This window comes from Callorhinus ursinus, unplaced genomic scaffold (genome assembly GCF_003265705.2).
Source record: "Callorhinus ursinus isolate GAN/ISIS: 27379988/994484 unplaced genomic scaffold, GSC_fseal_2.0 scaffold40, whole genome shotgun sequence".
Lineage (NCBI taxonomy): Eukaryota > Metazoa > Chordata > Mammalia > Carnivora > Otariidae > Callorhinus > Callorhinus ursinus.
The window spans coordinates 3170796-3187783 of record NW_027397102.1 but is presented as its reverse complement, the minus strand read 5'-3'; the positions used below and the strand labels follow the sequence as shown (position 1 = coordinate 3187783).

Sequence of the window (16988 nt, the reverse complement as noted above, 5' to 3'; positions counted from 1 at the left end):
GTGGATATCCCTGTCTCGTTCCTGACTGTAGAGGAAAAGCTGTCCTTTTTTTCTGCATTGAAGATATCAGCTGTGGGTCTTTCATATATGGCGTTTATGATGTTGAGGTATGTTCTATTTATACCTTCTTTGTTGAGCAAGAATGGATGCTGTATTTTGTGAAATGCTTTTTCTGCATCTATTGAGAGGATCATATGATTCTTATCCTTTCTTTTATTAATGTGGTTTATCACATTGATTGATTTGTGTATATTGAACCACCCCTGCCGCCCAGAAATAAATCCCACTTGATCATGGTGAATAATCCTTTTAATGTACTGTTTGATTCGATTTGCTAGTTTCTTGTTGAGAATTTTTGCATCCTTGTTCATCAGGGATGTTGTCCAGTAATTCTCCTTTGTAGTGGGGTCTTAGTGTGGTTTTGGAATCAAAGTAATCCTGGCTTTGTAGGGGGATCTTGGATGTTTTCCTTCCCTTTCTACTTTTTTAGCATTTTGAGAAGACTAGGCATTAACTCTTACTTAAATGTCTGTTAAGGGGCACCTGGGTGCCTCGGTCGGTTAAGCGTCTGCCTTCGGCTCAGGTCATGATCCTGGGGTCCTGGGATCGAGCCCTGCGTCATGCTTCCTGCTCAGCAAGAAGCCTGCTTCTCCCTCTCCTCCTCTCTTCTCTCTATCTCTGTCACTACCTCTGTCTCTCTCTCTCAAATAAATAAATAAAATCTTAAAAAAAAAATAAATGTCTGTTAAAATTCCCCTGGGAAGCCATTTGGCCCTGAACTTTTGTTTGTTGGGAGATTTTTTTTTAAGGTTTATTTATTTATGAGAGAGAGAGAGAGAGAGAGAGAGAGAGAAAACAAGTTGTGAGGAGGGGCAGAGGGAGAAGTAAACTCCCTGCTGAGCAGGGAGTCTGTCATGGGGCCTGATCTCAGGACCCTGGGATCATGACCTGGGCCAAAGGCAGATGCTTAACTAACTGAGCCACCCAGGCACCCCTGTTGGGAGATTTTTGATTACTGATGCAGTTTCTTTGCTGATTCTCAGTTTGTTTAAATTTTCTATTCCTGTTTCAGTTTGGTAATTTGTATGTTTCTAGGAATTTATCCATTTCTTCCGGTTTGCGCTACTGGCAAGTAATTTTTCATAATATTCTCTTACAGTTGTATGTATTTCTGTGCAGTTGTCATTTCTCCTCTTTCATTTGACATTTCATTTATTTGGGTCTTTTCTCTCTCTCTTTTTAGGTCTGGCTAGTGGTTCATCAATTTTATTAATTCTTTCAGTGAATGAGCTCTCAGTTTCATTGGTCTGTTCTGCTGGTTTTTGTTGTTGTTTATCCTTTTTTTCTGCTTTAATCTTTATTATTTCCCTTCTTCTGGCTTTAGGCTTTATTTGCTATTCCTTTTCTAGGTGTACGTTTAGGTTTTTATTTGAGCCTTTTCTTCTTGAGGTAGGCCTGTATTTCACTGTACTTCCCTCTTAGGACTGCCTCTGCTGCATCCCAAAGGTTTTTGACTGTTGTGTTTTCATTTTCATTTGTTTCCATGTATTTTTGAAATTTCTTCTTTGGTTTCCTCGTTAACGCTTTTATTCTTTAGTAGGATGTTCTTTAACCTCCATGTATTTGTGGTCTTTCCAAATTTTTTCTTGTGGTTGACTTAAAGATTCATACTGTTGTAGTCTGAAAATATGCATAGTCTCATCTCCATCTTTTTGTACTTTTTTAGGGCTGATTTATGACCCAGTATGTGATCTATTCTGGAGAATGTCCATGTGCATTTAAAAAGAATGTGTATTCTGCTGCTTTAGGATAAAATGTTCTGTAATTTTAATATCCTCTCTTTATTACTATTTTTTGCCATTTTAATTACTATGTGTCTTGGTGTGCACCTCCTTGGGTTGATTTTTTTGGGGGAGACTCTTTGTACCTCATTGTAGATCTGGGTTTCTGTTTCCTTCTCTTATCCTCTCTTTATTTACTATTTTTTGCCATTTTAATTACTATGTGTCTTGGTGTGGACCTCCTTGGGTTGATTTTTTTGGGGGAGACTCTTTGTACCTCGTTGTAGATCTGGATTTCTGTTTCCTTCTCTAGATTTGGTAATTTTTTAGGTCTTATTTCTGCAAATAAACTTTCTGACCCATTTTGTCTTTCTTCTCTTTCGGGGATCCCTAATATATATATGTTCCTATGCTTGATGGTGTTGCTGTGTTCCTTTAATCTGTTCTCATTTTTTATTGTTTTTTTAAAAGATTTTATTTATTCATTTGAGACACAGAGATACAGAGATAGAAAGCATGAGCAGGGAGAGAGGCAGAGGGAGAAGCAGTCTCCTTGCTGAGCCAGGAGCCCGATGTGGGGCTTGATCCCATGACCCTGGGATCATGACCTGAGCCGAAGGCAGAGGCTTAACCATCTGAGCCACCCAGGCGCCCAATCTGTTCTTTCTCTTGTGAAGCTTGATTACCTTCTAGTACTCTGTCTTCAAGGTCACCGATATGTTTTTGTGCTTCCTCTAGTCTACTACTTATTCCTTCTAGTATATTTTTAATTTCATTTATAGTGTTCTTCATCTGTACTTGGTTCTTTTTTTTTATATTTTATACCTCTTTGTTGAGGTTCTCAGTGAGATCCTCCACTCTTCTCAGTTCTAGTGAGTATCTCTAGGACCATTATGTTGAATTTTCTCTCAGGCATATTGCTGATCTCTGTTTTGCTTACTTCTCTTCCTGTCATTTTTTGTTTTTTAATTTGATGCATATTCTTCTTTCTCCTTATTTTGTCTCACTCTCTGTGTCTATTTATATGTGTTAGGAAAGTCATCTATGTCTTCTACACTTGTAAGTAGTGGTCCTATGAGGACGATGTCCTGTAGTTCCCTGCAGTGCAAGGTTCCCTGTTCACCAGAACCTTGCACTTCAGGGGTGTCTCCTGTATGTGTTGTGTGCACTGTACCATTCTGTACCAACTGCATTCAGCTGCAGTTGAACTGGTCTGTGTGCTTATTTTTCTGTTTCCCCAGGTCATGAGTCACTTTGTATTGGTTCTGGCCACTTTCAGGTCTGCTTGCACAATGCCAGTTTTTTGGTTCCTCTTTAGGTGGACCTTTGCTGTTGTTGGGTTCAGTGGGGCAGATTGGAAGGAGAGGTGGGGGTGTGGGCAGGGCCCATGATAATTTGCAAGGTATGCACTAATCTGCTCTGGAGGGGACCTGGAGATACTTTGGAGAACTCTTATGGAGGGCATGGTGTGCTGTTTGCAGGCTAGGTGGAGAGTGTTCACTGGTTCCCAAAAGTGCCCTGGTATCTGGACTGGGGGTTGGGGAGGTAAGTGGCACCTGCCCACTCTTTTGTTCTTGGAGTAGTCTCCTGAAGTTCCCTTCCCCTCCTGTGCAGGTTCTGAGATTAGTAAGTACATCAGTTTCCTTACGGTATATCCCTGGTGGTTTTCAAATTGCTGCTTCTATGTGGTATCTCACTGGGGTTGTTTCTCATGCTGGCTCTTTAAGGGCAGGGACTCAGTTTCCTCTTGCCCTGTGGTTTTCCCAGAGCCCAGCCTGCTGATTTTTAAAGTTCAAAGTGTTGAACTGATTATGAAAATTTTCAGTGTTGAGTTTCTCTCATTTTCAAAGCCAAATGTTACAGGGACACATCTTTCCAGTGCAGGCCCCTCATGCCTGGGGAGCCTGGTGTGGGGTCTGCTTTTCTCCCTTCTCTGTGCTTGTGCTTTCCCTTCCCCTTTCAGACAGTCTCTTGGGTCAATTTTGTTCTTAACCATGTCTGTGCCCTCTCTACCATTTTTGATGTGGCCTCTTCTCTATGATTGCTGTGGAGAATTTGTTTTGTCAGTCTTGGGTTGTTTTCTGTGTTATTTACACTGATGCAGGTGTTTCCATGAATGGATGGGAGCTTAGGACCCTTCTACTTTATCATCCTCTCCTAAAGTTGATATTGATACTTTTAATTCTTTTTTTAAAATTTTTTAAAAGATTTTATTTATTTATTTGACAGAGAGACACAGCCAGAGAGGGAACACAAGCAGAGGGAGTGGGAGAGGGAGAAGCAGGCCTCCCGCGGAGTAGGGAGCCCAATGCGGGGCTCGATCCCAGGACCCTGGGATCATGACCCGAGCGGAAGGCAGACACTTAACGACTGAGCCACCCAGTCACCCCAATACTTTTCATTCTAATTTGTTACCACAGATTTCATTGTAATCTTCCTCTTTTGTATTTTAACTTCTTTCTGTAACAGAGAAATCTGGCCCTACTATTCCTCAATTTTTGTACTCATTTGCTCAGTCCTCATGTTATCCACCTAGTTGCAAATTTGCTAACCATACCATCACAACAGAGAAACCTAACCAGCATTAAGTATTTGTTTTAAATTCTCTTTGTCTTTAGAATGACATTATATTGTCAGAGTTCTATGTTTAGTAGGTAGTTGGGGAGTTCAGCCTCTGGTGGTGGCAAACTAGCTTCATTTGCACAAGCAGATTATTTCCCACAGATACCAGTTACAAACTCTGGCCAAAATACTGAAAATAATTATGTGAAGGAACTGGAAAGTGACAAAAAGCAGACACAAATGGGAGGGGAGTGAACACATGGAAGAAGGAAATACTATTAGTGAATTCCCAATTGTTAAGCCTTTTTTTGTTAAGGAAAGTGCCAGTTAGCTCAGTCGGGGGCAGTTAAGACTTGGATAGAAATCTGTATTCATATTGGATGAGGTATGAAGAAATTTAGGGGGACACTAGCAGCTTTTGTAAAATGAAGGGGGAGGATTCCATTCAGAAGAGAGCTACAAATTGGGAACTCCAAAAGCTGCAAAAACTCCAACCATACCTGCGATTGAATTGTTCAAGTGCAGCCCAGATTCCAGGCAGCTCAGTTAGGGGTAAAAAGAACAGTAGAAAACTTTTAGTTGCTTCCAGTACAGGGTAAACAGTTTGGGGTTTGATTTCAGCTAAGTTAACTACCTCCTCATAACAGAAATATCAGCTCTTTGGAGGAACATAATGGGCTGCAGTGTCTTCACTTTATCTTTCCAAATGACTAGTACCAATCCAAAATACTAGATAGATGAAGAAAGAAGAAATGTGACCCATGCTCAAAAGGAAAGACAGCAGAGACCAATCTACAGATGACTCAAGCGTTGAGATTAGCAGACAAGAACATTAAAGCAGCAATTACAACTAAGCTCAAGCACAAAAAGGCAAATACATTTATGATTAACAGAGAGATAGGAAATCTTAGCATAGACATAAAAACTGTAAAAACCTATTTTGAAGTTCTAGAACTAAAAAATACAATTTTGAATAACAAATCATTGTACTTGACAGGAGATTAAAGGTAGTAGTATAAGTATCAGTGAATTTGATGACAGACTAAGGGAATTTATCCATCTGAGAATAGGAAACATTAAAAAAGAAAGTGTGTGGAGTACTTGCTCTTCAAAGCCTTTCCCCAGTAAAACTGTATAGTTATCAATCAAACACATGCAAAGAATAAGAATGTGTAATCCATGCTCAGGAAAAAAGTCAATAGAAATTCTCAGTGGGCCCAGCGTTTTATAGTTACCTGTATACTACTCTTGCACATATTTTGTTAGATTTTTACGTAAGTATTTCAGGTATTTGGTATGCTATTTTAAATTCTGTTTGTTATTTGTAATTTAGATTTTATTTGTTCATTGCAGGTATGTAGGAATTTTATTCTCTTTTTATGTTGTCCTTGAATCCTGTGAACTTGCTGTAGGGAGGGTTTTTGTTTGTTTTATTTTTTTTTGCCTTGTAGATTCCTTGGAATTTTTTACATAATCTTGTCTGAAAATAGGGAGAGTTTTTTTTTTTTTAAAGATTTTATTTATTTGGCAGAGACAGTGAGAGAGGGAACACAAGCAGGGGGAGTGGGAGAGGGAGAAACAGGCTTCCTGCGGAGCAGGGAGCCCAATGTGGGGCTCGATCCCAGGACCCTGGGACCATGACCTGAGCCAAAGGCAGACGCTTAACGACTGAGCCACCCAGGTGCCCCTGAAAATAGGGACAGTTTTATTTCTTTGTTTCGTCTGTGTGCATTTTAATTCCGTTTCTTGCCTCATTATGCTGGGTAGGAGTTTTTGTATTTTCCATTATTATCTTGAAGAAGAATGGTGATGGCAGACATTCTCTTGGTGTTTCTGATCTTGGTGGTAAAGCATTCAGTCTTTCACCATTAAGTGTGACGGTTCCTGTATAAATGGTTTTTGTAAATACTCTATCAAGTTGAGGATGTTTCCCTCTATTCCTAGTTTTCTGACAGTTTTTTACAGTAACATTTATATTCAGATAATTATAGATTCACATGCAGTTGTAACAACTACTAGAGAGGTCTTATATATACTTTGTCTATTTTCCCCATAATGGAAACATTTTCTAAAACTATAATATATTATTATAGCCAGGTTATTGATATCCACTGATCTAGTTCAGATTTCCTAAGTTTTCCTTGTACTTGTGTGGGTTTATTGAGTTTTATACAATTTTATTACTTGGGTTGATTCATATCTCCACCCCTATGATCATATATCCACCCTCACAGATTACTCATCCTGCCTTTCGTAATCATGCTTACTTCCCTAGCCTGACTCCTACCCAGCCTAACACCTGGCAATCACTAATCTGTCCTCCATTTCTAAAGTTCTGTCATTTCAAACATGTTACATAAATGGAATCATATGAATGTATGTATTGGGGATTTGGTTTTTTCACTTAGCATAATTCCCTAGAGATTCATCTGAGTTTTTAGCACATACCAGTAATTATTTCCTTTTTAATTGCAGTGTAGTAGTGTTCCATGGTATACCACAGTTTGTTTAACCATTCACCTGTTAAGGGACATCTGGGCTGATTCCATATTTGAGCTATTACAAATACAACTGCTGATGAACATTTGTGTGAACTACGTTTTCATTTCTCTGGGATAAATGCCTGGGAGTGCAGTTGGTGGGTCATATGATGGTTGCTTGTTTATTTTAAGATACTCCTAAACTGTAAACTGAGTTCCAGAGGGGCCACACCATTTTGTATTCCCAAAGCAATGTATGAGTGACTCAGTTTCTCTGTATCTATACCAGCATTTGGTGTTACCACTATTTCCTTTTTAATTTTATGTATTCTGATAGATACTTAGTGATATCTTGTGGTTTTAATTGGCATTTCCCTAATGACTAATAATAACACTTTTAACATTGTTATTGGGATATAATTTGTATAGCATAAAATTCACTCATTTAAAGTATACAATTTAGTAGTTTTTGTATTTCACAGATGTGTGTAACCATCACCGTAGTTAATTTTATAACCTTTTTATCACCTCAAAAGAAACGTTCCCATCCCCTTACTAATCTACCAAGCAACCTCACTAATGTACTTTCTTGGCTTTATGGATTTCCCTATTTTGGACTTTTCTTATGAGTGGCATTGTGTAATATGTGGTCCTGTGTGACTGGCTTCTTTCACTTAGTGTAATGGGTTAAAGTTTTATCTGTGTTGTAGCATGTTTTAATACTTCATTCCTTTTTATGGCCAAATAGCATTCTTTTATATGACATTTGATCTGTTCATGGATACTTGTCTTGTTTATACCTTTTGGCTATTATGAATAATGCTGCTATAAACATTTGTGAACAAGTTTGTGTATGGCAGTGTATTTTCATTTTTCTTGGGTATACACTTAGGAGTAGAATTGCTAGGTTATATGGTAACTATGTTAAATCCTTTGAGGAAATGCCAAAATGTTTTCCAAAGTGGCTGCACCTTTTTACATTCCTACCAGCAGTGTATGAGGATTCTGACTTCTTTGCATCCATGCCAACAATTATTATCTGACTTTTTTGATTTTAGCCTTTCTAGTGCTTGTGAAGTAGTGTCTTATTTTGGATTTGATTTTCATTTACCTAATGGCTAAGGATACTGAGCATCTTTTTATGTGCTTGTTGGTAATTTGTATATGTTTTCCTTGGAGAATTGTCTGTTCAGACCCTTTGCCCAATTTTTAATTGGGTATTTGTTTTTGTTATTGTTTTTTAGCATTCTTTATATCTTCTGAACTTTTTATTATGATAAAATTTACCATTTTAACCAATTTTAAGTATACAATTCTCTGGCATTAAATACATTCACATAGTTGTGTAAACATCACTACCACCTATCTCCAGAAATTTTCATCTTCAAATGAAACTCTGTACCCATTAAGGACTAACTTTTCCAATCCTCTCTTCCCTAGCCCCTGGCAACCACCATTCTACATTCTGTCTCTATAATCTTGACTATTTTAGGATCCTCATATAAGTGGGAGGGCTTATACAGTTTTTGTCCTCTTGTGTCTGGCTTATTTTACTTAGCATAACGCCTTCGAGATTCATCAGTGTTGCGGCATGTATCAAAATGTCCTTCCTTTTTAAGGCTGAATAGCATTCCATTGTGTGTATATGGCATATGTCATTCATCTGTCAGTGGGAACTTAGGTCAGATATATGATTTGCAAATATTTTCTCCCATTTTGTTTGTTGTCTTTCATCTTCTTGATGGTGTCCTTTGAAGCACAAAAGCTTTTAATTTTGATAAAGTATAGTTAATCTAATTTTCTTTTTATTGCTCATGTTTTTGGTGTCATATCTAAGAATTCATAGTACTAAATCTGAGGTCACAACGATTTACCCCTATATTTTCTTCTAAGAGTTTTATAGTTTTAACTCTTTAGGTCTTTTATGCATTTGGAGTTCTTTTGTGTGTGGTGTGAGGCTCCAAGTTCACTTTTTGCATGTGGATACATAGTTATGTTAACATCATTTGTTGAAAAGACTGTTTCCCCACTGAATGAATGGTCTTGGCATCCTTATTGAAAATCAGTTGGGGGGGCTGGAAGAAAACCAGTCAAATGCAGATTATGTGGTTTTATTTCTGGACTTTCAGTCTTTTTTTGACTCATCTGTATGTCTATCCTTTTGCCAGTACTATACTATATTAATTATAATTGTTTTATAGTAAGTTTTGAAATTGTGAAGTGTGAATCTTCCTATTTTGTTTTTTATTTTGAAGGCTATTTTGGCTATTCCTGTTTATACAAATTTTAGAATGAGCTTGTCAGTTTCTAGAAAAAAGTCAGCTGGGATTCTGACAGGGATTGCATTGTATTGGTAGATCAGTTTGGGGACTATTGCCATCTTACTGTTAGATTGTTTTCTTTATTTTCAGGTCATTCATTACAAGTGAGTAGAAATACAATTGATTTTTTTATATTGTTTTTGTATTTTTCAATCTTTCTTTACTCTTTTACTAGTTCTAATAGTTTTTTGGTGGATTCCATAGATTTTCTATATATAAGATAATGTCATCTCCAAAGAGAGATAGTTTTACTTCTTTCTTTTCAATCTTGATGCCTTTTATTTCTCTTGATTATTTGCTACGGCTAGAATCTTCATTACAATATTGAATAGAAGTAGCAAGAGGGGATTTCCTTTCTTGTTTCTGATCTTAGGAAAGCAATCAGTCTTTCACCATTTAGTATAATGTTAACCTGTGGGTATTTTGTAGATAGTTGAGGATGTTCCATTTTTTAAGGGTCTTTTAAAATAGATTTTACTTTTTAGAGCCATTTTATTGTTTTCCTGAGATATTTATTTAAGAGAGAGAATATGTGAGAGAGAGAGAGAGAGAGAATGCATGAACCCGGGGCAGGGCAGAGAAGCAGACTCCCTGCTGAGAAGGGAGCCCAATGCGGGACTTGATCCCAGGACTCTGGGATCATGACCTGAGCCAAAGGCAGACAGTTAACCAACTGAGTCACCCAGGCGCCCTGGAGGAGTTCTAGGTTCACAGTGTTTATAAGCATCTGTGTGCAGGTTTTTGAGTGGATTTAGTTTTCATCTTATTTGGGTAATTATCAAGGAGTGTGATTGCTGGATCATATGATAAGAGAATGGTTAATTTTGTAAGAAACTGCCCAGGGGCGCCTGGGTGGCTCAGTCGTTAAGTGTCTGCGTTCCTCTCTCTGTCAAATAAATAAATAAAATCTTAAAAAAAAAAAAAGAAACTGCCCAAATGTCTTCCAAAGTGGTTGTACCGTTTTCCATTCCCAACAGCAATTGAATGAGACTTCTTTCTGTTGCTTCACATCCTCACCAGCATTTGGTGTTGTCAGTGTTCTGCATTTATCCATTGATTGTGTAGTATTATCTGATTGTTTTAATTTCCAATTCCATCATGACATATGATGTGGAGCATTTTTTCATATGCTTATTTGTCACCTGTGTATCTTTGGTAAGATATTTTCAGATCTTTTGCCCATTTTTTTCTTTTTTTTAATTTAATTTTTATTTTTTTAAGGATCTTTATTTATTTGACGGAGAGAGACACAGTGAGAGAGGGAACACAAGCAGGGGGAGTGGGAGAGGGAGAAGCAGGTTTCCTGCCGAGCAGGGAACCCGACATGGGGCTCGATCCCAGGATCCTGGGACCATGACCTGAGCCAAAGGCAGACGCTTAACGACTGAGCCACCTAGGCACTACTTTTTGCCCATTTCTAATCATGTTGTTTATTATTATTGAGTTCTTTGTATCTTTGATTTTTATTATTATTATTTTTTAATATTTATTTGACAGAGAGAGAGAGCACAAGTAGGGGGAGCAGCAGGCAGAGGGAGAGGGAGAAGCAGTCTCCTCATGCGGGGCTTGATCCCAGGACTCTGGGACCATGACCTGAGCCAAAGGCAGATGCTTTAAGCGACTGAGCCACCCAGGTGTGGCTTTTAGATAATAGTTCTTTATCAGATACGTCTTTCGGCAGATATTTTCTCCCAGTCTGTGGGAGAAAGACTTGTCTTCTGTTGAAGTTTGCCAGTATTTTGTTGAGGAGTATTCTGTCTATATTTGTGATAGTGTTCTGTAGATTTCTCTTTTTTTGGTACCTTTACTGGTTTTGGTATGATACTGGTCTCATAAACATTAATTAGGAAGTATTGCTACTTTTTATATTGGAAGAGTTTGTGAAGACTCTTTTTGAATGTGTGGTATATTTCAGTGGTGAAGCCATCTGGACCTTTGCTTTTTTTTGTGGGTAGTTTTTTGATTACTAATTCAATCTCTTCAGTTATAGGTCTGTTCACATTGTATATATATATTTTTAGCCAGTTTTGTTAGTTTGTGTGTGTTTAGGAATTTGTCCATATTTTGTTATCTGATATTTTGGCATACAGTTGTTCATAGTAGTCCTTTATAATCTGTTTATTTCTTTAAGGTAGATAGTAATGTCCCCTTTTTAAATTCTGATTCTGGTAATTTGAGTCTTGCTCTTTTGTTCTTGGTCAGTCTAGCGTAAGGTTGGTCAGTTTCATTCATCCTTCCAAAGAACTTTTGATTTCAGTGATTTTTCTTTATTTTTCTATTCTGTTTCATTAAATTTAGCTCTAATCTTTATTTTTTCTTTCCCTCTGCTTTCTTTAGGTTTAGTTTGCTGTTATTTTTCCAGTGTCTTAGGTGAAGGGAAATAAAATTTATTAATAGTATGATTGTATTGTTAGTAAAAGATGGAGGTTAAATTTTCTTTTAAGAGAAAATACCTTAGAAAATTGCAGTAGGAAATGTTTTGATACCAAACTGCTATTTTTAGAAACTTAGTGCTTTTATTTATTTTTATTTATTTTTAAGGATTTTATTTGTTTATTTGTCAGAGAGCACAAGCAAGGGGAGTGGCAGGCAGAGGGAGAAGCAGACTCCTTGCCGAGCAAGGAGCCTAATGCTGGACTCGTTCCCAGGACCCTGGGATCATGACCTGAGTTGAAGGCAGATGCTTAACCGTTGGAGCCACCCAGGCATCCCTAGAAACTTAGTGCTTTTAAAGAAGGGGTTAATATGTCAAGGGAGTGATTATAGTGGGAAATTTTTCTAGGAATATTTTAATGTGAGTAATGTATTACCAGTACTGTTATACTTCATAGATTGAAAAATGGGTTCATGGAGTTGTAGTTTTGGTGTTCTGTTTGATAATGCTTTGAAGAGATAAAGTTTTTATTTCTTCTCTTTTAAGAAAAAGTCAGTGGTTCTGGAAATAACTCAGATATGATGGAAAACAGCAAGGAAGAGGTAAGACTAATTTGAAGCATTTAAAAGATACTTATTAATTGCTAATAACCAACCAGAGTATATGTTATCAGATTGCTTCTTTTTTTTTTTAAAGATTTATTTATTTATTTTAGAGCGAGCATAGTGGGGAGGGGCAGAGGGAGAGGGAAACTCACGCAGACTCCACACTAAGCATGGAGCCCAATGTGGGGCTCGATCTCATGACCCTGAAAGCATGACCTGAGCTGAAACCAGGAGTTGGACACTCAACCAACTGTGCCACCCGGGCACCCCAGATTGCTTCTTTTTAATACATGCATGTGTTTAAGTTTACTGTTATGTATTATGATACTTCATTTTGGGTAGTTGTTTATTTTTAGAAGGTGTTCTTTGTTTTTATTATTGTGTGGTTCACTTTAGCAGTATACCTAAAGTCAGGCAACTGAAGGCTTGCTAACAGATAGGTAGTTGGACATTATTATATTGCAGTAGTGGTGCTCAGGGTGGTTGTTATGGGCATGACTCCATGGTTCTGACATCTCTCAAAACTGGATAGAGTATCTTAAGCATTATTATAGGAACCATCCTGAAATCCTTCACTCATGATACCCAAGCTTATGCTATAGTTTTGGGATTCTTTCCATCTAGTATAGAAATTTCAATCCAAAAAAATATATTGATTATATTGGCAAAATGAGGATAAATTTAGTATCTCAAACCAAATTGTAGAAAATACTTTGTGCCATATGTTAGGATAGAGAAAATGACACATTTTTTAGATCCTCAAAACTCCCTACATCCACTGGGATCTGATTACTTCTGTACCTTTTTTCGTCTTTGTTGACTTGGGTCAAGATCATGATAGAGTAGTGCATCCTCACCTACACCACACAATTCAATAGAAACAATTCAATTAAAAAAAAAAACAGGAAATTAATCTTAAATCAAGGAAGCCTGAGAATAAATGCGAATTAGTTTTTGAAGTTCCTTTTAAAAAAATATTTTAGACAAAAAAGTAATATCCCATTATGTTACTGTATCAGAGATCTTGGTATAGGGAAATAGTTAATTGTTGGGATGTTCTTTGAACGTTGTATTCACTTTTTTATTTATTTCTCACATTTAGGGAGCTAGCTCTTCAGAAAAATCCAAATCGTCAGGATCATCACGATCAAAAAGGTTGGTTGATATTGAAGGGAAAACATTTTCAGATTATTTTCTTTTTCTAAGAATAATAATCTTTTCTAAACTTCAAGCACCCTTGTTCTAACCGAATAAACTGTTTTATACAAACATACACATTAAAAACTGGACAGTATAGTATAATGAATTCTCTTGTATCCATCAATTAATTTCAACAATTATTGAATTTTACTGGAATTTTCCAAGGAGGATTTATTATGCCTTAGTGGCCCTTACAATATAGAGATCATTTCTTTTAGATCATATATGTGCTCAAAAAGAGGACAGAGGGAAAATGAAATGAATGCCTCATGAAGCCTAAAAAACCTCATGGGTTTTTAAGAATTATGTCAAATTGTCCAGAGTGATGGGGAGGGGTAGCCATTATACTTATGAGGAAGTTATAATGAGATCAAAAAGTGGTAAAAATACTTTTCTGTGTTAAATTGTCAAAACGAATTGTACATATAAGGACTGAAACTACTTCTAATCATACTATAAAGTGTAATATTTTATTAGAAGTTTGCAGTTATTGGGCATTTGTGTGTGTGTGTGTGTGTGTTAAGAAGGCTCCACGCCCAATGTGGAGCTTGAACTCACAACCTGAGATCAAGAGTCAGATGCTTTATCGACTGAGCCAGCCGGGTGCCCTGGGCATTCATTGTTTCTTACCAGTGGGAATGTCTCTTAATAAAAACACAGTTTAACTTATTCTCTAAAGTGGTGATTCTTAAAGAGGAGATCCCTTTATGATCTCCCCCGGTAGCTTTTTCAGAGTGAACATATTCTGGGCCTACCCCAGGCCTACTGAATCATAATTTTCAGTAATATGGTACAGAGATGTGTGCTTCCGTAGGTGAGTCTGATATGTATCTCTGGTTAAGAGCCACCATTCAATCTAAACATGTTCTTTGGTTATTATTCCAATTGTCAGAAATGTCCATAATTCTATGGACTTAATTCTTTCATAGGAAACCTTCAATTGTAACAAAGTATGTTGAATCTGATGATGAAAAACCTTTGGATGAAACTGTAAATGAAGATACTTCTAATGAAAATTCAGAAAATGATATTACTATGCAAAGCTTGCCAAAAGGTAATGTGTATTAATTTTTCATATGAAGTTGAAGTTGAAATGTATTTTTAAATGTCATTATAAAATTGGAACTTGATTACTGTTAGCTGTGTGTAAAGGAACAAAACTAGCATTTTAATAGTGGTTGTCTGGAAATGTATTAGAATGGTAATGAAAATGTGTGTTACTGAGGTTAAAAACTTAGAATATTTGCAGTCAGCTTTGAAAAAGAACAAAACTTATTTTCTCTTTCTTTTGGGTTTTAGAAAAGGGATTTTAGTTTGTAAATTGTATTTGAGCGTGGAAGTTAGTTTAAACGTTTATATGAAGTTTTGGTTCAGCAAATTTAAACATGCTTGCTTTATAGGAAAACATGAATATTCTTAAAACTTTAAAAAACATTTAAAAATCTGGTTAATCTTACTTCATTCTTCAATTCTCTAAGACTAAAAGCTGAAGTTAATTATCAAAGATAGATTTAGTTGTATTTCTTGTAATTATCTCTTTAAAACGCCTTGTCACATGCCTTTCAACTGTTGCAGTTCTAACCTTAAAACCTCATTAATTAGATTGGGGGAAAAAAACCAAATGAAAATCTTGGACGTTTCATAGCCCAAGTCTGAGAGCAGTATGATTATATGATAAGAGTAATGACAAAGGTCTTGGTAATTTCATGGTGTTTCAGAGTCAAAACTTGAGATTTTTTCTTTATTAATAATATATGGAAATATCTTAGCAGATTTTTCAAATTTATCCTCACAGATCATTTATAGCAGTGTTTACTATAAACTTTGTTCTCTTTCTACATTTATATTTTCGTGACATATTTTTTGATTATGAAAGTTTAAAAAAATGGTGGGAAGGAGCCTAAGACATTGCTTGACTAGGACAGATTAGGAGTTACAGTAGATGAAATATGTAATGAGGAAAAGGAATGAATGAGAGAAAGCAGAAAGAAGGAAAATTGATGGGCCTACCATTTATTTGGCTTTGCAAATCATCTGTGACAATTTTATGTAATGGTTGGTGGCCGAGGGCAGAAACAGCCACTGAGGGAGTGTGAGTCCCATAGGCAGTGACTCACTTTAGATTGTAACATTCTCAGTGGTTGTCACTGGGAGTCCTTATGATGGTCACTGGGTGAGCTCAGAAATAGGAATTCAAATCTTTCTTTTAATGATACTGTGGAAAAACGTTAGTATGGGATGTTTCTAACCTGAATTAATCGTAATTCTCTCCCACCAAACCAAAAATAGACCCATTTCATAAGGTAGAATTTGAGTGATGACAATTATTATTATAATACTATATTGAGTATATATAGTTACCAGACTCTTACAGAACTAACTCATTTAATCCTCAAACCAATACTATAAGGTAGTTACTGTTTCTACTTGTAGAAATAAAGGAACAAATTCAGAGCTCCAAGGAACTTTTTCAGGCTTTAAATTGAGAAACTTAGGTCTGCTTGAATCCAAAGCTAGTGAGTGCTTTCTCCACTCTACTGCTTTGCTTCCATTTAGAGAAGAATCTACAGAAATAATTTTGTTTTTTTGTTAATTATAAATCTTGAGGTTTTTCAAATGCTTTGGCTTCTCTGAGAGTATATATGTGAAATGGTTGTTGTAAATAAAATTTTTTTTTGTGTGTAGATTATTTAAATTTGCCAGTTTGTAAAAACTCAATCCTCTATGCCTGCTTTCCCCTCCTTTTTTTTCAGAGACTCAGAAACACATATAACTAGATGCTATACCTTGCCAAAATCTGCTTGCTGAATAACATAGGCCCATGTTTCAGGGAGGCCGCCCCTGACAACTTACCAGGTTTTACTTTCTTAAATGTTGCCAAAATGCCCAATTACTAAGCCCAGCAATGTAGGTAAATGTGAGACCTGGACCCTTTTTACTATGCTGCTGCTTTATTTGCTCTTGAGAGATTATAATGAAAACTTAAATTAACAACTTGTCTTCTCAGTTCACATGTTCTTTAAGAAAGTACGTTCTTTCTAAAATATTTCCCTAGAGACCAATAATTGATCTCATTCTACAGTTTATTGTTAGAGCAGTTGAGCTTAAATATCTTAAGTCAATCTTCTGTTTTAAGACTCTTTAAGGACTTTTCAGGGTGCTAAATGTTTGATACACTAGTTGGGAAATGCCTCAGAATAGGTATAGCAGTAATAGCAGAATTAACTCCTCACATTGCCTCCCACTATCCTCCCCCAAAACAATATAAAAAAAACCCTTACAATTTTTTTCTGAGTTTGTGGTTTGGATTATGAAAAGAATAGGATGTCTTTTTAAAATTTTCCTTCTGGTCCTTCTATTTTATAAACTTTATTGGAGCTTAGCATGGGTGTTTATACTCAAAACAGTTTTTGTGATAGGCAGTATAAAAATTCAGAACTGGGCTGAGGCTTTCTACTTTATTCACACATTTCTGTTATAATCAGTTTATAATACCCACACCCTACTTTTATTAATTACATTCCAACAAGTAATCTTATTGCTGATGCCTGGCCCTTTAACTATTTCCCTGTTTTATTTACTCTTGAAGAGGTCCTTATACAAGTACTGAAAGCTTGAAAGAAACAAAATTATGTACCAGCAATGTTGGCTTTATCTGAACTGAA

At 36.4% G+C, this 16988-nt stretch overlaps 1 protein-coding gene across 9 annotated transcripts in view; it reads left to right on the top strand.

The window, feature by feature from the left end:
- ATRX (ATRX chromatin remodeler) overlaps positions 1-16988 on the top strand; it is a 297464-nt gene that overhangs the window by 70323 nt on the left and 210153 nt on the right. For 8 of the 9 annotated variants that reach the window (XM_025883129.2, XM_073880898.1, XM_073880897.1 and 5 more), the window contains 3 exons: positions 12065-12120; positions 13226-13278; positions 14253-14377. In XM_025883129.2, the coding sequence (XP_025738914.1) occupies positions 12065-12120; positions 13226-13278; positions 14253-14377 (234 nt within the window). Of the gene's footprint in view, positions 1-12064; positions 12121-13225; positions 13279-14252; positions 14378-16074; positions 16180-16988 lie in introns of those variants that run through there. The other variant, XM_073880899.1, reaches the window with a different exon arrangement.